Source organism: Nicotiana attenuata, chromosome 7, assembly GCF_001879085.1.
Source record: "Nicotiana attenuata strain UT chromosome 7, NIATTr2, whole genome shotgun sequence".
NCBI lineage: Eukaryota > Viridiplantae > Streptophyta > Magnoliopsida > Solanales > Solanaceae > Nicotiana > Nicotiana attenuata.
In genome coordinates this window covers 9,065,364-9,086,272 of record NC_031995.1, presented here as the reverse complement: position 1 = coordinate 9,086,272, position 20,909 = coordinate 9,065,364, and the positions used below count along the sequence as shown (strand labels likewise).

Sequence of the window (20,909 nt, the reverse complement as noted above, 5' to 3'; positions counted from 1 at the left end):
CCAGCACCATTATGCTTTTAGATCTGTTGGTGTGGTATTTTCTATATCCCTTTAGAAACACAAAGTAAAAGCGTAAAATATATCGGCAGAATAAAATATCATATGAGAAGTGGATATGTTTCTTCTTTCCATACTTGATTAATGTAAGTTATCTGCGTATGACCTATAGAGACATTTCTATCAGGTTAGGCCGCCTACATCACAGCCCTTGGGGTACGCTCTTCTTCAGATTCAATATGAACGCAAAATATTTTGTGCACCGGACTGTCCTTTAAGATCCAATTGGACAGCATATGCTAGGAGGTCATATATATATATATATATATATATATATATATATATATATATATATATAAGGATCAAATTGTGGCCACTAAGTTGTCATATATATAAGTTTTCCACATTGGAATTGGTTCCCAAACTAATTCTCAGTTTTAATCGGCCAAAGACCCTGAAAAAACATAACTGCAACCTCGCAAAACTAGTTTCTTTATCAGAAGAGCAGCCTACAAGCACAATATGGTATGTGTAACAATGGTAGACTAGCTGGTGAAATGTTGTATTATCATTCCAATTAAAGCCATTTGATAGAATAAGCTGTCACTTTGATTTAATAATGAAAAGGGAAGGCGGAGTTATAATAAGTGTTTATGTTGAATCTTTATCAAGTAAAGATTCAAAACAAAGATCTAATCCCTGGAAAAGAATTCATCCAAAGCCATTTTTAACAAGGCCTAGCACTTCAAGAAAGAGAAGCTACGATCGTCGAGCACAACTACTGAACTATGCTCATGCATTAAGGCATGCCAATTATCAACATCTCTCGTGGAAGTCTAATAATTCATCAAACCAAAAACACAAGGTATTTATTGCATTTCATCTAATTAAAATGGTGCTGAAATGCTTGTTTCTTTTTTCTTTCTTTCTGGCTAATTTGACGGCGGTTATACAGTATCATTTTTCCAATAATCTTCAAGGCAAGCTGGTGCACGATTTGAAACTCTATGGATAGAGTGCATGTCCTTTTTCCCTTCTCCACTAAAATAGTACCAAGCTTTCGTTCTCTTACCACTGAATCAAAGCCTTTGGATCTAGTGAACTTATTTCGTCTAGTTGGTATACACTCAAACCTCTTTATGACAGTGTCGTTTATTTTGACATTTTTCGGCTGCGATGTTATAAAAGATAACATGACAATCGGTTCCATAATAAACTTGGTCATTATAGTAAAATGATGTTATAAAGAATGAATGTTAAAGAGATCGAGGTTTGAGTGTATATGGTGGTCTCTTGCTAATAGGATTAACACTTTGTGCAGAAATGGAGATGGACAAGAAGGATTAGATTGTCATTTTCCCGTTTGTTCCATCGAAAAGATAAGGAATGGAGATATGAGCACATTGGAACACATGGAGAAGAATCATGCTGTCAAAATGGGTTAAAATGGAGAAAGCTCGGAGGAGCAAAAAGGAAGACAACTCATATTTGCGTGAGTCTTGCTCTTATCCCCTATATCAATTATAGGGATTTAAGTGTTATATATTGTCGTATAGATTTTCTACACTATCAATGTAATTTAATTGGTTATAGTAAATTTTGGCTCTATTTATCAGGTTACCAAATCAGGTGTGATTGAAAGAGTTACTTGTTCCTGTAGGTCATTTTATACACGATCAAACCATTTATAAAGTAATTACTTATTAATCTCTATAATGAGTATATAACTTAAATCCACTTTTATACAATATGATTTACTTTGTCAATTAATTTGTGATTAGTGTGTGACTTTCTTCTGCTGTGTTATGCAGAATAGACTGAAGTGCTTCTTTAAGGACATTTTAGGTTCCTGGCAATTCAGTAAGCAATCATGACGATGAAATTATTAAAGGGATAATTAAGCATTGAAGCTTAATTTGATTGTTTCGTTTCTTCTAATAATAATTTTTTTAATTTTCCTATTGTAATCTCTCATTCAGTTAAACTGTGGTTGTGCATGAATTTCAAATTCACTTTCAGCTATAGCTCGTTGGTAAAGACAACCAAGTATTAAGCTAGTGTTTGGACATAGATTTGGTTGAAACTTGAAAAAATAATTTTTAAATTAGTTTTAAAAATTAATTTTTGGAAGTTGAAATTATGTTTGGACATGCATTTATTTGAAAAAAAAAATTGAAGTTTCGTGAGTGGGAGAACAAGTTTCACCCAAAAACTACCCCAAACTAGATTTTGGAAAATTAAAAAATAATTTCAGAAATTTTTCAAAAATAGATCATTAATCTGTGAACTAAACAATGTTTTCAAAAAAAAATTGAAAAAAAGTTGCCAAAATCTATGGCCAAATGGGAGCTAAGATTCATAAACTTAAACATGGAGTTAAAAATAGAAGGTAGCTATAGGTTTGTCATCCACACAATGTGGCTGGTCTAGTTATCAGATTCGGAAATTGCTCCTTCATCATTTTATTATCTCGAAAAAAGAAGTCTTTGCAGGTGCTCACTTTATATTTCAATTAAAAAGATTAAATTACTCTAAAGGCTCCTATATAACTCAATTGTAGATACACACTTTATATTTCAAAACCAAAACTTTAAACCTTTTATACATATAAAATAATAAATAAATAAATATGTAATAAAGTTAATAATCCATTAATCTTTCTTTTCAATCTGCCTCCTATATACTTAACTAATTAATATACCGTTTTTGTTACCGTGATGACCAATTGGAATATATTACTACATTATAAAAAGTGTAAGATTGGAAGCCAGAATCTGACAGCATCATGTCCTTTTTTTTTTAACATGTCAATAAAGCTCCAAGAAATTAACGTCGTCTCCGCATGTTACTGGAAAGCCTTGTCGGCATTTTTAAATTCCAACACTACTGTATGTCCATGAGAGTTGTATATCTATGTTTTCACAAATATGTGTGTGAATTTGTAGTTGCGACTCTATAAATATATAGCAGCAAGAGAATCTACAAAAAACAAAGGCATTGGCAGACAAATGTTCCAAACCAAAGTTTTGTTTGCAAGTCAAACCAGTATATTAATACCTGCACTACAATCAAATCATATAAGTAATATATATGGAACCGATTAGAGAAAGATCAACTCATTTGATTTGAAATAAAAAAAAATTGCACTAATGCACTCGCAGTTGGACCTTCTCAGAAATGTTTAGAATTTACTCATTCGAAAAATAAAATAGATTGGTCAGAATACAAAAGGAAAGGGAAAAGGATAATAATCCATTATTAAAAAGCTCAAATTTTATGAGAGGTAGAGGTGGCAATTAAGCCACCTTTCACCAACATCACAGCAAGGTCTTGAGATATTATAAGAAAAAAAGAAAGAGGAAAGGAAAAAGGAGGACCCTAATTTTGAGTCATTATTAGAGAAAAGGAAAAAATATAAAGCCCGCCCACGTGATACTGGAAAGTGCAATCAAACTATTCAAACAAAAGATGCGAATCATGTAGCCAATGCAAGCCGGTAAAACATAAGGACAAGTATTTTAAAATCAGCTTCTTAAACGAATCAGCAAAAGTACAGAACAAAACACAACACGAGCAAATACCAGTTCATGATTATGAAATTAACCACCGCACCCTTCATTCCTGAAGGATGTACGTTCAATGAGAAAAAAATAAAATTCTCTTAAGTCAACTCAAAATTTATGAAACTATTGTCCTGGTTCATGAAATTTAAGTAGCTAGCAGTAGGGAGGAGGGTTGAATTTACTTTACTATGCAATCTGGTTCCAATTTACAGGCAACTAAAGGAACTCCAAATTGCTGCAAACAGCGTCATCAATCCTCTTGAAACTGCAACAACCACGGTTAGGATCCAAACATGGATTTTCCGACACATTTTTCTCTGTGTTGTGACAAAGAAAGTCATTATCTAATCAACACATGTTATCATCCCAACCGCTCATGAAACTTCTTTCCTGATAAATCAACGAATTCTGCTACTGGCTCGATGTCGTTGCCGCCTCCTTGATCTTCCCAATAAGAGCCTGCTACGAAGTCGAGAAATTCTATTGAAAACATTAGATGTAGCCCCACTGCCAGAATGATCAACAAAAAAATCATCCTCATCAAACGAATGATAGCCATCATCGAAAACATCATCTGAGTGGACAATATCATTCCAGTGAATACCATTAGATTCCGACCTAAAAAGAGTCTCACCGAGGTGATCATCTAATCCAAAATTTCTCTGGAAGCCTCCAAAGTTACCCTCTATTACATAATCTCCCATTACAATTGCCCCAGGCATGGCGGATCTGATTGTGCTAAATACATCGTTCAACTCTCTCTCATGTTCAAGCTTCTTCCATTTCTCTGCATGTGAAGGGTCTACTTCGAGGGGGCGTGCTGATGGATGCTCCCGCCTTACATGTTTCCTTAACTTTTTGTATGTCCCAACAAATGAGCAATTTTCATGCATGCATGTTCTCTTCTTTGCATTTAGATGCTTGCGTGCAGGTTCAACAACAGTCCAACCCTTCACCTGCCCACGACAGAGTGGGCATAGAAGTTCAACTACCGACTTCCCAGCACAAGAACCTGCTCCTGACGAGCAATTTGGATCATCAATTGACAGCAACCCTGGTTCAGAGCCCTCAACTGAAGTGACTTTAGCATAGGCTTTCTTGTACTGCTCAAGACAATTTGACAAACGACAGCTAGTGGCACACATATAAGGACGACATCCCTTGTCATAAGAAGAGCACAGCAATAGCACTGCATTGTGAGGATGCTCCATGCAAACTGAGCATGTTGCCCCTTCCCATTCTTTCTTCTCTGATGATTTTGGTCGTTTCTCCTTTTGAATCTTTTTGCACACCTTTGAGCGGCAAGATAGCAAATCAGGTACCCGCCGCACCTTGCTAGTTTTTGTCATTTTCTGGTAAAGAAGATACAGTCCCCATCCCCAAAATAAAGGGAACAAAGAAACAATGCGAAAGGGTGGGGATGTTAGTAATTTCGCTAAAAGAACAACTTAAACTATTAAAACAAAAACTGGAAAGAAGGAAAAAGATATTGTGCAAGGGTTTCAATGTTTCAAAAACTCTGCGCTTAGAGCTTTGGCCCCTTCATTTATGTTGTTAGTTCTTTCTATTTTTTACAAGTACTCATTTAAGTTTTTCTTAAAACAGAAAAATTGCTGCCCTAATGAAAGAAAGCTAGAGGATTAAAAAAAAATCTTAAATCACCAAAAAGGTATTCAGTAACACAATGCTGATAAACATAACATGAGAACTGAATTATTGGCATCCTCGCTCTACAATATCTCATTTTTCGAACCACTTTTAGGAAGTAGACATCTACTGAACCAGCACGACCACATATGTGCTCTCACGTAAACACCCAACATCCAACACATAGTGGTGTTTCAGAACATCTCCAGTGGACCAAGAAGTTTATGCCTTCAACAGGTGAAAATAGTTCACCTCCAGCATTTTGTTAAAAATCACTCTCCCTGCCGACTTTCGAGTTTAGACAATAGATATTCTCCCACTCCACCTCAGACCACTGAGAGGCAATTTCAGAAATACAATGTCTATTTTGCCCTCTAATTAACAACTTCCTCTTTAGATTTTTTTTTTGGTACTATAATGTATCTGAGCTTCTCTTTTTCATTTATGTTATTTGACTCACCTATGTAACAAATAAAAGGTTATTTAAAATGTCAAAAGAAAATAGTTATAAAATGCATCCATTGATAATAGTGAAGAATGATAGAGCTCTACAAAATAAAAGTTAAAATTTAAAAAGAGAAAAATGCTCCTAATTACTCACTCCATCCCAATTTATGTGGTGGTGTTTGACTCGGCACAGAGTTTAAGAAAGAAAAGAACACCTTTGAAACTTGTGGTCTAGAACAAACCACATATATTTGTATGGATGTAAATCAATTCATTAAAAGTAAAGTATGAATTCTAATGATAAATTATTTCTAAATAAAGAAAGGTGACTTTTTTTGGGACTGACTAAAAAGGAAAGAGTGCCACATAAATTGGGATGGAGAGAATAGTATTTTTCTAAATGCCAATGAAAACTTACACTTCAACCTACAAAATTGAAATAAAAGAGAGGGGACTCAAATTATCTCGTGCACTTAAAATTAAAAAACAATTGTGCATCACAATATTTGAGGAAAATTCATAAAGAGCCTAGATTTAAATCACAAATGATTTTAGACTAATATACCGCACCCATAAGTAAGCATTTTCTTTTTTATAAAGAATAATAGGTAAAACATTCAAGTGAAAGATTGAGAACAATAACATAAATTCAAGTTCACAAACCACGTGAAAAGAAAAGAGAAAAAAAGGATAAGAAAACAGGAGTGGAGGTTTTGAGAAAATAGAAATAACACGAGAATTAGAGTAGATAATTTAGAGATCAAAATAGGCATCATCTTTCTAATATCACTGGTCAATTCTGTAAAAGGATTGAGAGAATGCCTATAGGCTAAAGTTGGAGGGAAGTTTAATTACACAAAGATACTGATCAAAGAAGTTTTTCTTATAATGGTGATATCCTAACCAGCTTGCATGCACCTCAACTATCCCATGAGGTACGGGCTACTTCCCAATGGGTAACTCTCTCCTACAAAACTAAGGCGGAAAGGTAAAAATCCAGTGTTTTTTCATCTCCTGTTGGATTGAACACTGACATCCAAGGTTTGCACCACATTATTGACAACTAAGGTCACACCCTTGGGTGCCTAATCAAAGAAGTCTTTTTTTTTTGATTTGCACCGGGTGTCCGAGTCTCTAAGAGCCCGACTATTCCCGGGGGTGCACAGGCCCTCGGCAAGGAGTTTCCCGCATGTGCACCATGGTTAATTCAGGTTTTACCCAGTCCGATGGCCCTCAGAAATTGTTTGCACCCAGTAGGTTTCGAACTTGAGACCTTGAAAGGGAGCAAACCCCAAGGCTCAAGTCTATTGCCACCAGGCCAATCGCTGAGGGTTAATCAAAGAAGTCTTTTTTTAACACAATATTGGCAAGAGGGAAGATTTTCACCCTACTTTAATAAAAGTATGTGAATGCATAATGCAAGCAAATTAATGGCTTTATATATGGTTTTTAACCTTTTTTACCTTATTTCATAAGCCAGATATGCTTTTATATATTATGAAGTATTGATTGTGGATATTACGCAGTTCGATAAGCAAGACTTTTCATAGTTATAAACTATAGTTCTTTAATACCTTTGAACTACCATCGATTAACAGAGAGCAAAGTGATACCAAACCCCCCCCCCCCCCCCTAGCGGCTCTTCTAACAGCATGGTGGCAGAGAAAGGAATAAAAATATGGTTGCAACATTTTTTATATAATCTTTTACCTTTTTATCAAAAACATCTTTCATATTATCCAAAATACTAATCCAACTGCGAACTGCCAACAAGCCGATAACAGAAATTTTATAACCATGCCCTCCTCCATAGGAGTATACTAAATATAAACTATAATTTGTGTTAAAAAAAATGGGCAAAACAATCAACTAGCCAAGATTGTTTAACTTGTAAAAAACACGAAGGATCAAAATCTCTTTCAATATCCCAACTTTGGCACTTTGCAATAGAAAAAATATGAAAAGAACATTATTTGTGCATGAACGAAATTCAAATATGAGCAGAAAGGTCATTCAACTGGGAGAATAATGATCTTCCAATTTGTGTTCCAGGCTCTTTATCCTCTAACTAGGCCGTTAACAATTTATACAAGATATCCTCATACTGAACAGAACAATAGAATATAATACCTCAATAGTAAAGTTAATCACATTAGCATTTATCACCCTATACACCAAGGCACCAATCTAAACCCCCGACATCATTTATTCGTCGCTTCAAATAAGTATAATTAACTCCCAGATTCGCCCTAATTTTGAAGGGGGTCACCTTTTTTCCCCTTTCTGTTAGACACAGCTAATAAGGTATTTCCAAATAAAAAAACAAGCCAAGAAGGACCTCTTAGAAAATCTCCAAACAAGAAAAGGGACCCATTTCCTGATTTCAACCATTCAAATTGGAACTCTTAGGTAAATGTTATCCATAACACGTCTTGTTGCTAACTTTCACATCGTCTTGAAAGATTTAGAATATGTTATGGAACAATTAGCAAAGCGCATGTGGTTTCTAAACACGAAATGCATGGTGTACTTTTCCTTTGAATATGGATAAAAACGTGTATTTTGCAGGTCCATTGAAAAAGTAGGCTATCATTTTTTCAACTAATAGAACAGTGGCAACCCCCCAAACCCCCAATTTGTAAACACTAACACACAAAGCAAACCTAATAAATGCAATTAATACATAAAATCTAAAGCAGTTAGCTCAAAATTAACAGCCCACACGTAAGTAAATACATAATATCTGCACAACTACATCAAAGTAGAGCAGTAAATCAAGCAATTGAAATCTAGAAAATGGATACGTCGTAACAAAAACGGATCAGGAAAAGAGGGATCTTTAATAAATGTACCTGAATCGACGAGAGGGTAACACAGTTGTAGGTTTCTCTACGTTTGTATTTCGGTCGAATTCAAAAATATGATTGGAAAGAGAAAAATGAGTATGGAGGAGAGAGAGAGAGAGTGTGTACCCTACTACTCTCCTGGCTCCTCTTAAACTTTCTTCGCTAACTTTCCGGAAGATTTGAGGGTTTGCGTCCAGCACTTGGTCTCTCTCCTGTTTCGCTACGTTTGCGCCCAATTTACAGTGATTTTACGGGTCGGGTTGCTTCGAGGGATTCCCTTGGATGCAACATGGTGGAGTCATATTTATCACATTGTGACGCCATTATTTTATCGCGGTAACTTTTTCACTACGGAGTACCTCTAAATTAATCGATAATTTCGAAAATAATGATATTTAATTACGTGTATAGCTTCTAAAAAATGATTTAATTGTTAATGTCAATTTGATCCTGTTAATATGTCTCATCCTAGATATAATCGTCTTTTTCAAATACCACATTTTGAACCGGATAACACCCGCAAGTCGCAATAATGAACCTTATATCACTAGTTCAGATATTAGTAATTTACTCATCACTGCTTCCCTATTAAACAATACTAATTTTAAAATGAGAAATGAATCGTTTTCTTTATAACTAAATAGTAGTGTGTCAATGGATATACCGATCGAATTGTACTATAACGAACCGATTTTTAGGTTTCTTTTAATAAAACCTACGTATGTTTTTATATAAATTTATAATAGTACCGATAATTAGGGTAGGTTTTTTATTTTATGAAAATAAACCAAAAAAATACCGAACCGTACCGAATAATTTTACAATGTGAAAGATATATTTATATGTTAGGAAACAACCTCTCTATTCTCACAAGATAGGGGTAAGGTATGCATACACACTACCCTTCCCAAACCCTACGGTGTGGGGTAATACTGGTATGTTGTTTGTTGTTGTTGTAAGTTTAAAAATAATAAAGCATTAAATTTTTTTCTTGGGCCTTGGAATTATGAAACAATTACAAACCAATAAGTAATTATTTTTAGCATATTCACTAGTAAGACACAAAGTATTGTAGCGATTAGGAGTAGCAACCTACAATGTATATATTTCCTTTCGTATGAATTAGATTTATCTTTTTGAAATGTTTAATCTTCTATAGAATTCTTGAATCCCAACTTGGTTAATATCTTTCCATTCGTGTGATTTATATTTTCTTTGTATTTGCTTAGTTTCGTTTACGCTGCTGTAGAATATTTGATGGATCTATACTCTAGTCATTTTTCATATTTTCTTAATTCATCACCTTTTAAACTGTAAAAATATCTAGAGAATTTTGCTAAGTCCTATAAAAGTACATATGTTATTGCATTTTACTTCTACTAGTGACTTTTACATGACATTTTAAAAAAATTACCGAAAATTTACTAAACCGTACCGATACCGAAGAGAAACTGACATGATTGGGACGGTCTCGAAAAGCCTAATTTTGATTATACATAATAAAATAGCCGAAAAATTGGTATGGTACAGAATTTATAAAACAATCGGCCGAACCGAACCATTGACACCCTGTGCCAATACAACTTTTCTGCCCAATTTTCAAAGGTTAGGGTCATTTTTTATGAATTTAATTTTGTTATATCCACCTTCCCAGATAAAGCACAAATTCTCCTAAAGTTTAGAAAGCTATAAAGGAATTTGGTACTGGATTAGCTGACTAATTTGAAAAGATTATCCTAAGAAATCATTTCTAAAGTCCCCCCGGAAATCTTCCTCCGTTCTTCCCTCTTTCTTTCTTTCTTCTGTTTTCCTTTCTCAAGTTCATTCACCAACCTCTCAAAATAACTAATAAGGGGTCGTTTGGTTGGAATAAGGCTTATGCCGGTATAAGTTATGGCGGTATAAGTTATGTTGGATAAGTTATGCTGGGATTGTTGTTTATTCACTGTTTGGTATGTTGTATTAAGAATGACAATTGTATAATTTATAAGAAGAAGGTATAAGTTATACCGGTACTAATTATCCCACCCTCTATAAGATTTAAGTTATCCCGATATTAAAATTAACACCGAAATAACTTATACCTAGTTAGCTAACCAAACAGAGTATTAAGGTGGTATTAAATTTTTATACACCCCTATACCTTCTTATACCTCATACCAAACGACCCGTAAGTGATTTAGAACTACATTCTTCTGCTAACTACGGAAAGGCTATTCAATGGAGTATTAAAGAACTGTCGCATTCTTTCTTCAACCAACTATACATAACATACTAAGTTGAAACCGCACATTTATTTTTCTTTCTTTCATGGAAATCACACATTTGTCAAGGAAGTGTATTATTGTCTTCTCATATGATCTTCAGCAATCCACACCTAATGAGCTAACTTTTAGAATTGAATTAAACCCGCATTTATTTTCTTTTTATATAGTATCAAAGCCCGATTCATCCCTATTCTTGGTTACCCAATATTGTACCTGCATACTATATTGTTCACGATATACATGTCAAGACAGTTTTAAAATCTCACATTGGTTAAAGAAATGTGTTATCACTTGCTTGATAGTTTGGACAATCCTTACCTTCGGAACTAACTTTTCGGGTTAGGTTAGATTGAATGCCCATTTTTCTCACAATTCAAGCGGTCTTCCACATAATTGTAAGACCGTAGTACACAGTTTCTTTTACTGTTGGCCCACAGCTCGATAAGAGAACTGAAATGCAAAGTTATACATTACGTTTCCCTACACAACATAACAAACAACTGAAAAGAAAAGGAAAAAATATGGAAAAGGATGAAGAAAGCAACACCTGGACCTCTTCTAGTGATATATACATTTCAAATGGGTTATCTATCTTTACATCCCGTATTGGCTCAAACACTCTAACAGCGAATTGAACTACATATACACCACAGTACCTGACCTCTTCTTTCCATCCGTGATGGGGTGGGAGAGAGAGGTCAAGAAAGCGGAAAGAAGGGAGGAGGGGGCTCAAATATACACTGCAGCAAAGGCATTGACCACGAGTAGGAACTGCTCTCGATGCGCTCTCAAAGGATCAATACCTGAACTCAATGTTCAAATACAGATTCTGAGAAAAGCATCCAGATTACTTCCACCAAAACTTTGAGGATCCAATGGGAAGAAAAGAGCTGCAGGTGAAATTACATAAAATATACCTTAGATCTACTAATAAAACTAAGTCTAGCGAGACAATGTCGATTGTAATAAAACATCACAGTCAATCCAAGGATGCATAGCAGAGAGGTGCGTGGTACTAAAAGACTATGACAAGAACCTGCCCTGATAAGACAGGCAAGAAGTTCTATATCCCTACCAAAGCAGCATCGTTATCATATATGCCACTTGAAGTATGAACTAGTGCAGTTGAGAAAGTAACAAGTTAAACTACAAAACATCTATGAAGAATGCGAAAAGAAAGATAATTCTCGTAGGAGTCAGCAAAATGAAAGGCTAAAATCAGAGGTTCTTTCCAATAAAGGGGCTAAATCCCAGAGGTTTGGGAAACCAGCCTGACGCATTACCCTCCTCTCTAAAGCCCACGAAACTGGTCATATCGCACAGACCACATGGCCCCACTCAATGCTTGGACAGGGGGAACCAGTACCAATCATAGCCCTACCAACTGGATTAGCCCAATGTTCCATCAATTAAAGCATCCACTGGGTTACAGGCCCTCGTAAAAAGGCCTGTATAAATCTCAGGCGACTGTGATAATATATATTCTTCTTTTCATTTCCAAAGCAGCATTTTCATTAATAAGAAACCTATTTAGCTCCTTCCCCCCAAAACCAAAATGTCTCACCTATATAGCAGTATACTGTGATTCTCTCAGAAAATACTTGAGCATTTTAGTTCTCCACTTTGAATTAGTAATTCAGTTTTTTTTAATACTTTCCAATTCCGTAAGTTTTTTATCGATCTCTAGAATCTGAAGACCAGTTGATTTTATCCTTAAAAACCGTAAACTTCTTATGTATTTTGACACGGGCGGAAATTCTATTTCTATAACACATCTCTTTCTTCTTTCACATTGCCAATCATTTTGTGATACACTGATGACTCAAGTGACTAAAACAGAAGTACTCATAAAATGATTGTGCTGATTAACCAAAACTGAGTTCTAAAATTAAATGGTAGAAACTTTTGCTAACTCAACTGAAGCAATGGCAGGAAATAAGGTAAACATGGTAGCATTTTGAAATTCTAACGCTACAGTAGAGCAACTGACTATCACTAGCAAAAATAGATAACAAAGGGAAATTTGGCACTTACAACAAGGTTTCAAAGCCTCTTGCCTAGATTGTGAGGAGAAGCTGAGCCTGAGGAAGAGGGAAGTGTTCGTTTTACAAAAGGATGCTCCAAGAGCTGAGAAGCAGTTGGACGAGCACTTGGATCCACTTGAAGACACTGGTTAATAAAATTTCGTGCATCTATTGAGAGAGTATTAGGGACAGGTGGAGGTTCCCCCTTTCCAATCCTAAACAGAGCCTGCATTTGCTGTTCCACAGAGAAAATATATGGTCACTCTCAAAAAAATAGTGAGATTTGCACGCATCAGCATCTCCACAAAGGCGTTCAATCAAAGAAATTATCAGCAGATATCATCCCCCCCACCCCCACCCCTTTTTTTTGTCTTTTTTCATAAACAAGCTAACTCAATTGCACAAGGATAGCACTTTCTAAGCTGAACATATTCAGAAATTTACCAAAAGAACTTAAAGCATCTGACACGAAAACAGCTATTGATCATGTATTATAGTAATTTCCAAACTTACAGACTTAGATTTTCATTCCATGTCCGAAAAAGAATTTCAGTAATTTTATAATTTTAAGTCAATATAGAGAAGAAACTCCACCAATCAATAATACATATATATATATACCCATTTTCTCTTTCTCCAAATTAACCCTTACTTTCATGTTATCTATTCATTAACTACAAAGGCACTTTTGGTCTTTTTATCAAAACTCAGCTAATTCCTCTTTCTCTCTCTATCACCTGTTCTCTTCTTCCCCCGTTCTTTTGCTCTTCTCCTGGTTTGCATGGATAATGAATCCCAAACCAACTAGCAGTAAGTTCTGAAGTTTGACTGGTTGATTGAAATTCAAGTAATAATTACAGTAACTTTTTTCGGTAGTGGGAGGATTAAATGGTTGTAGTTTGATAATTGGATCTAGGAGCTAATAGAATAGAGTAGAATGACCCATCTCGAATATAACTAGCAAAAGAACATTTAACAAAGCAAAGTACCATAAACAAACACTTTTTTTAATAATCGAGAATTCCCTGAAGTCCAGCGGCGCACGGTTCAAAACTCAATAGAAATGGGACCGCATAAACAAACACATTTTGAGTGTAACATAGAGCCCAAACATCTACCGCTAATGATGCACACCTCCAAAATTTCTCCACCTTACAATAAGTGGAAAAAGAGAAGACCAAGGTATATAAGAGGTAAAAGGCATGGAAAACCCAACCTTTCAATAGTCATTTCATTTAGGTACAAATACAATTTGGTTTAGACAGCTTAATCAAGAGTTTAATTATACTCTGTGTGTTTCAACATCAGAACATTCTACTCATCCTTTCTAAAATAGACCCTTGTGCACATCGTTCAATCAAAGTGAATAACTAGCGATTAAATTTCAAAACAATTATAGGCAACTTACATTTAGCATGAATTAGATCTGCCAGATTAAGGGATAGTGTAATAGTCCCTCTCTGGCAGCACGAATACCATTTCCACAATAACAGTTCATACTTGTCCAGATTTTACCAATAACAAGTACCACACAAGCTATTTCTAGTGGATTAGGAGGTTACAAAATCAAAACCATTGAAGAGCATGTTTAACCAATCAAAATTTAATGAAGACAAAAATATGAAGTTCGTGTTTACGTTTTCCAAGTGGGAGTAAGGAAACTGGCGAGTAAGCATCTCTAAGACAGTGCAGCCAAGGCTCCATATATCAGCCGCTTGTCCATAGCCTTGGTTCTTCCTGTTCACAACCTGCATAGAGGACGAATCATATAATGAGCACCTAAAACTAATGCCAATTGAACTCATGGAGAGAAAAGAAAAGAAGAAACTTTCTGATATGCTACTGTAAAAATAGTAGACTGCGTGAAGAATCTCGAATTAAATAATGAATCCGTTGTCAACCCACAATGTAACCACAAAATCTATGTGGTAAAAACGATTTTGCAACAATACACTTATAACTTGCAAAATTATATGTATGACTAACTAGTGATATAAGTGCATGCGCTTCACCCAGAAATAATCTATCCCCTACTTGTTTTACCTATACAACCTTATCTTTAAGTCCCGGTTCTACAATATTTCCCACCCCATTCCTATTTTTTTCTATCCCGCAATACCATAATTTATAACTTGCATTACCTATCTCTCTAGCCTTTTGCCCTATCCATTTAGCTTCTTGTGGGCATGCAATATCGACTCTCCTCCTTTTTAGGGTATCCACTGATTAGTGATAGGCATTAACATCGCCCAAAATTAATCCTATCCCCAACTCATTTTTACCTACAACCTTATCTTTAAGTAGTGGTTCTACAATAATTTCCACCACATTCCTATTTTTTTTCTATCCCACAATATCATAATCTATAATCCACGTTACCCATCTCTCTAGCCTTTTGCCTTGTCCATACAGGTTCCTATACGCATGCAATCAAGAAAGGGTATCCACTAATTACATTGACTTCCCTGTTAAAATGTGTATGTTCCAGCTACCTACCCAAATCGAACTCTCTCGGGCTAGCTTTTTTACCCTCACCCATCCATGATGCTAGAATCCGTTCATATTTTGCACCACATCAGGACACTGATGTGGCGGATTGCTAAGAAGAAAGCACACAAGAACCCTAACTCATTTGCACTCTCAACTATAATCTAGAAAAAGTGGGGGCAAAAAACTCTTCAAAGATCTGATTTCCATTAATATTAAGTTGCGAAAATTCACCAAAATTGATGTTTTTATTCACACCAAAACAGGCTCCTCAAGTGATTTGCATAATTACATACATATTTAGATTAGCCAATTTCCTGTTAATCATCAAAAGATAAATCAAAGCTTACTTCAGGAGCCATCCAGAGAGCAGTACCCTTGCAAGACTTGACATCATTTAACTTAGTGGCCTGCATGTTGCATGAATACGCATATCAGAAATTGTCACATAAATGAAAAGATTAAAACTCCTGGAAGTGTGGAAGACGACAAAAGCATCAGAATGAGAAAGACAAAAGAGAGGACAAGGACAAGATGATGTTACAACCTTTGCAAGGCCAAAATCAGCAAGCTTGACCGATCCGTTAGCATCCACCAATATATTAGCACATTTAATATCTCTACAAGAAAAATAACATAAAAGAATATGAGAATCCTAAAGAACAAATTTAAGTTATTCTGCAGACATTTTTATAGATTTGGAACAACCACTTTCAACTGAAAACAAGAAAATAAATTGTAAAACAAAAGGTTATAAACTATAGGAAAACAAATTTTCATGTAAATCTTTAATGAATAAACTTTCATTTAGATCTTTGACTGGTATATTTTTGTTTAGAGGCCACTTTATCAACCATCTTTCACATATCACAATCCAGATAACTATGCTGCTAACTAGTCACATGCCTTTTCTTTATAAATACAAATTAGACACACACTAGCATAAGTATGCTCGAGTATCCAGATCAACTAACCCCATAGTCATGATTCTTCATCTTTCTAAACTTTGACACCAAAACAGATGAGAAAACAGTTCATACAAATATCCTAGAGTCCATGAAAACAGACGTCAAAACTGATCCAGAACGGTCAATTAAATAACTTGGCATGACTAAATCAAGATGTCTAATATATTGATCAACAAATTAAACATTTAGTAAATCAAAATGATTAATTAAATGTCATAACTTGCAACAATCTGCAAACAACTTCTACCATTACTCAAAACGGAGAGTTGGCTCAATTCCTGAATTCACTATCCAGTGTATCATGAGAGTAAACTTAAGACATGAATAAAACCAAACAAAATTGGTAAAACAGATAAAAAGAAATAGATATAAAAGAAGGGGCAGCATAGATAGCAAACATTTGTTGTTCTGATTTGTCACCTGTGAACCACATTTCGGTCATGCAAATACTTCAAACCATGTAAAATCTGCCTTGTGTAGACAGATACTTGCGAGTCTCGAAGGTGATATTTCTGGTAAAGGGTTAACAGAGATCCTTGCGTAACCAGCTCCAGAAAGATGTACAATTTTGAATCATCCTGCAAAAAATTTTACCAGAAGTTGAGCAAAAAGATTAAGTACATACAGAAGATTGCTATACAAAGTAAAAGAGATCGAAGTATTTTTAAGACAGTTAGCTTATCCAGTTTAGTCCTGGTACTGAAAGATGTGACAACCGAAGTGAACTTTTGAAAGGACATACACAGACAAAAATAAACCAATCTCAAAGGTTGAAAAAACCCCATTAAGCTGCCAAAAGGGGAGGGTGAGATATACAGACCGAAGACAGAAGAAATTTGGCTAGGTAAAAAGCATTTCTGCATATGGGATCAACATGCGTGAACAATAATGTGCACTCTTCAGACCAAAGGCTTTTAGATACAAAAGTAACATTCACAGGGAAAGAGCTAGAGAACAGTTCCTCTCGGATGAGGAGCTTCGGGAAGCAAGCAGAAGCACAAAATTAAGAAAGCATTACCTTGTCAGTTCCATAATATCGAACTATGTTCTCGTGTTCGAACTGACTTAGAAGCTCAATCTCCTAAAAAGAACAAGACAAATGAATTAACAAAAGCAAATCAGTGAATATTCCACCAAAGGTAAAATAGAAGCACCAAAAAGTACAAAGGAGTAAACACGAGAATCTAGGAATATTATGACAATTTCACCTTTTCAAAAATGATAATTTCATATGCACATAATAGTAGATTAATCAACTTTAGGTCCTGCACTATGGTTGGCTATGTTGCGCGGACTCTCCAAAATGTAGCCGCACCCGTGTCGGGTCCTTCAAAAATGCACTACTTTTGGAGGATCCGACACGTATCCGGCCACATTTTCGGAGAGTCCGAGCAACATAGATGGTTGGTCCAGGAAACAGGGTAAGGCAAGAGGCAGAAGACAAACTGAGCCTCTTCAGCAAAAAAAAACCTTTTAGTTTGACATTGATTGGTATGCTGCTAGAGAAGAGAAAAATTCAGTTCTATATCAACTTCATCATTCAAACTTATTTCACAGATGTTATAGAAAGATGGTCCATTTCTGTTCCAAATACCTCTTTTTGTTCCACTTTGTTGAAGACTTATTAAGTAATTAAAGTGTGCTCTATCTCTAAATGCGTAAGACACTTCAACAATGTATCAAAGTAGGCAAAGGTCTTGGGTTCAAGTCTCACCGCCACCCATTATCCAAGAAAGAATTTCTACGTGCTCGACTCATCAAAGAATCAAGCCTACACATGGGTTTGTTGAAAACTTATTTAAGTAATTAAAGTGTGCTCTCTCCAAAAGCTTAAGCTTTTAGATGAGATGGTCGCACACGTCAACACACTTCTTTTATTTTTTATTGAAGGTGTCTTCCAATTGCACAAATAAAAAATTTGTGATAAGTTCCTGCACCACCAAAAAATATTGTCACCAACCTGTTCAAGTTGGTATAGACTTTGCCTTCCCCCGTCGCCTTGATCAAGTAATGACACTTCCTTCACAGCAAAAAAGAAACCATCACTGCAGCAATATGAACAGAGAAGAGGTTACTTTTCAATTTTAAAAAATGAGAGTGCAGGGAAGGTTTAGCAAGTCGGCAAGTCCTAAAATTCTGAATAAACATTTGAAACATTGAGTATGCTAGAAAACTATAATTTTATCAGGTACATATTAATCTATTCTTTCCTTTGGTGATTACTCCAACATCTTTGCAGCTTGACTTCTTTTTTAGAATGAATTTTTTTTTTTTTTTTTTTTTGAGGATGAGCCTGACTTCTGTAAATGACATTCTAGACATGTTCAGTGCTTTGCACAATCTTTAATGCTACTGGAGCACTTTCTCAGTGCTAGCTTCCTATCAATAAAAGCTTACACTTATATATCAAAAGAGTGGAACATATTGGACACATGAATAAGTCATTACTGCATAAGTGAACAACGCAAAATATTCCTAGTAGCCATTAAGTTTTGTAACATTTTATAGTCAGATTAACCAATATATTATATCTATTGAGTTTCGACAAGTAGTAACAAATATACTTTTTTTAAGTGTGTGCTCCTAATTGTAGGCAACCTTAAATTACACTGTATCTTCATACAGCACCTATTCACAAGTAAATATTTCCTTAATAATTGATAATCTCTTGAGAAATAGTTTTTCTGATACCCACTTTGTTTTATATTACATAGCTAACAGCTTCCATTACCAAATGGATAGTCCTTTGAGATTTAGAACCACAAATAACATTTTGTGCTGTCTTAAATCTTAATACAGCAAACATTATATAAACCTTCATTCCTTGGAGCTCTATTCAGTATTCCCACTTACAAACAGGCACTTATTCTTTCCTTCAAGTTAAATGGAGGCTATCAGAAATTTATCTCCTAGTATATTAATTTCAAGGCAATAGAGATTTTGCACCAAAATTACGAACAAGAGGGTAGCTGCTAATAAAGTATTTGCTCCACCAAATAAAGAACCCAATAATAAAAGCTAATACTATTTGTTTCTACAAAATCATGCTCAAAATAGGAAAGCAAAAAAAGAAACTGAATATGAGTCTTAAAAATGACAGGCTTACTCTGAAATTCCTTCATATACGGATCCAAAAGATCCACGTCCCAGGAGATCACCTTTGTCCCAGTATGTAATGTAGCGTGCGAATCTGCCATTCGGTGAGATGCTTGACATACGCTCAGTCGTGGAGCTAGAAGAGTCATCATCATTCGAAGTAGTGGTGAAAGAACAGGACTCTGATAGTAAGTTACTCACTCCTATTCTTCTCCTACTAGTACTATTCTCCTCCTCATCCACCTCATTCTTAACACATTCTGCATCACCATTGACAACCTCAGATCTACAAAGCCCTGATTGATCCTCCGGGCCAAATGCCCTAAAAATATCCCAAGTAGAGCATGATGCATCATCAACAATTGGCAGTGACATGACAGGCGGAGGAGCCAAAAGAGGTGGCCTTACACCCTTAATCCCTCCACCACCACCACCACATCGAACTAAAGTTACAGGTTCATTTCCATTTAAAACAACGCCGCTCCCTGTAACACAGTCTTCTAATCTAATTGTATCAGCATTAGACACATCACTAATTTGCAGCTGAATTACATCTCTAGCTTTAATAGGAATATCAGAATATTCAAAAATACTATCCTTAGTTTTGTTATTACCTAGACCAATCATCTCCGGTGAGGAGGAGGAACGCAACTGCATAGCATCCCATTCAGCGGCAGGGATAGCGAAATCATCAGGACCAGAAAACCCTAACTTTTCGAAAAAATTATCAAGCAATTCACTATCATGCCCTTCGATCCGAAAGCTTTTATTATCGCCGCTGAACTCGAGCATATACGGCTCGTAATCAATATCTTTGCGAGCGTTGAGGCGCTCGAGTTTCGGCTTTGCTTTAACGGAGGAGGAAACGGCACGCTTTTGCTTAGAGTCGACGCCTTTCTTATGAGCAAAAATTCCTGGCAATCGATGCATTGCCAGTTTCAGCTCGATCCATGTATTACTACTATACGACTGGCAAAAAATTAGGAGTATCACTCACTAGAAAAATAAAGACGAATCTCTTGATATGAAAATTGCAGAATTTGGGGGTAGGGTTTTTGCCGGGAAGAGTAGGTGAATTGTGGAGGAAAAGAGAGAGAACTGAAGGGTAAACACCGTCCGTCAGATGTAGGACCCGAAGGAGATGGAAAACGCGGTGTTTATGTGGAGTGCGGAGTGAATGTGTTAAACACTTTTTATTTGGAGACGCTGGATTTCATAAGTTTTCACGTCACATGATTGGGTAACGTAAATAAACTACAACAGAACCAAGACGTAAAAATAGCACGGTATAACCAATTTTCGGACTGGTTAATCAAAAATAGCCAGCATTTATCAAGTCAATAAAAAATAGCCACTATTTTGCTGCAATAGAGACCGGTCCAGCATAATATACTGGAGTTCGTATAACCATTTTTCGGACTGGTCAATCAAAAATAGCCAGCATTTACCAAGTCAATAAAAAATAGCCATTATTTTGCTGCAATAGAGACCGGTCCAGCATAATATACTGGAGTTCGGTGCACTTGTGCATGAACTCCAGCATATTATACTGGAGCACCGGTGCTCT

The 20,909-nt window shown here is 35.7% G+C and overlaps 3 protein-coding genes across 4 annotated transcripts; 1 reads left to right on the top strand and 2 right to left on the bottom strand.

Annotated features, from left to right (window-relative positions):
* On the top strand, window positions 436-2,020 carry LOC109230398. Of its 2 annotated transcripts, none has more exons than XM_019395908.1 (3): window positions 436-862; window positions 1,319-1,489; window positions 1,814-2,020. In XM_019395908.1, the coding sequence occupies exons 1-3, from the start codon at window positions 617-619 to the stop codon at window positions 1,829-1,831; spliced, it is 435 nt and encodes a 144-aa protein (XP_019251453.1). In that variant the 5' UTR covers window positions 436-616; the 3' UTR covers window positions 1,832-2,020. The 2 variants fall into 2 exon arrangements, with proteins under 2 accessions (XP_019251453.1, XP_019251452.1); XM_019395907.1 differs by having other exon boundaries at window positions 1,809-2,020.
* LOC109228669 lies at window positions 3,510-8,767 on the bottom strand. Its single transcript, XM_019393830.1, has 2 exons — window positions 8,507-8,767; window positions 3,510-4,912 (listed from the first exon to the last, which is right to left on the bottom strand). Exon 2 carries the CDS (start codon window positions 4,907-4,909, stop codon window positions 3,959-3,961), a length of 951 nt encoding a protein of 316 aa, XP_019249375.1. The 5' UTR covers window positions 4,910-4,912; window positions 8,507-8,767; the 3' UTR covers window positions 3,510-3,958.
* Window positions 11,182-20,521, bottom strand: LOC109228667 (mitogen-activated protein kinase kinase kinase 1-like). Its single transcript, XM_019393829.1, has 9 exons — window positions 19,353-20,521; window positions 18,207-18,291; window positions 17,265-17,327; window positions 16,667-16,824; window positions 15,826-15,898; window positions 15,629-15,688; window positions 14,429-14,539; window positions 12,802-13,026; window positions 11,182-11,657 (listed from the first exon to the last, which is right to left on the bottom strand). Exons 1-8 carry the CDS (start codon window positions 20,270-20,272, stop codon window positions 12,811-12,813), a joined length of 1,686 nt encoding a protein of 561 aa, XP_019249374.1. The 5' UTR covers window positions 20,273-20,521; the 3' UTR covers window positions 11,182-11,657; window positions 12,802-12,810.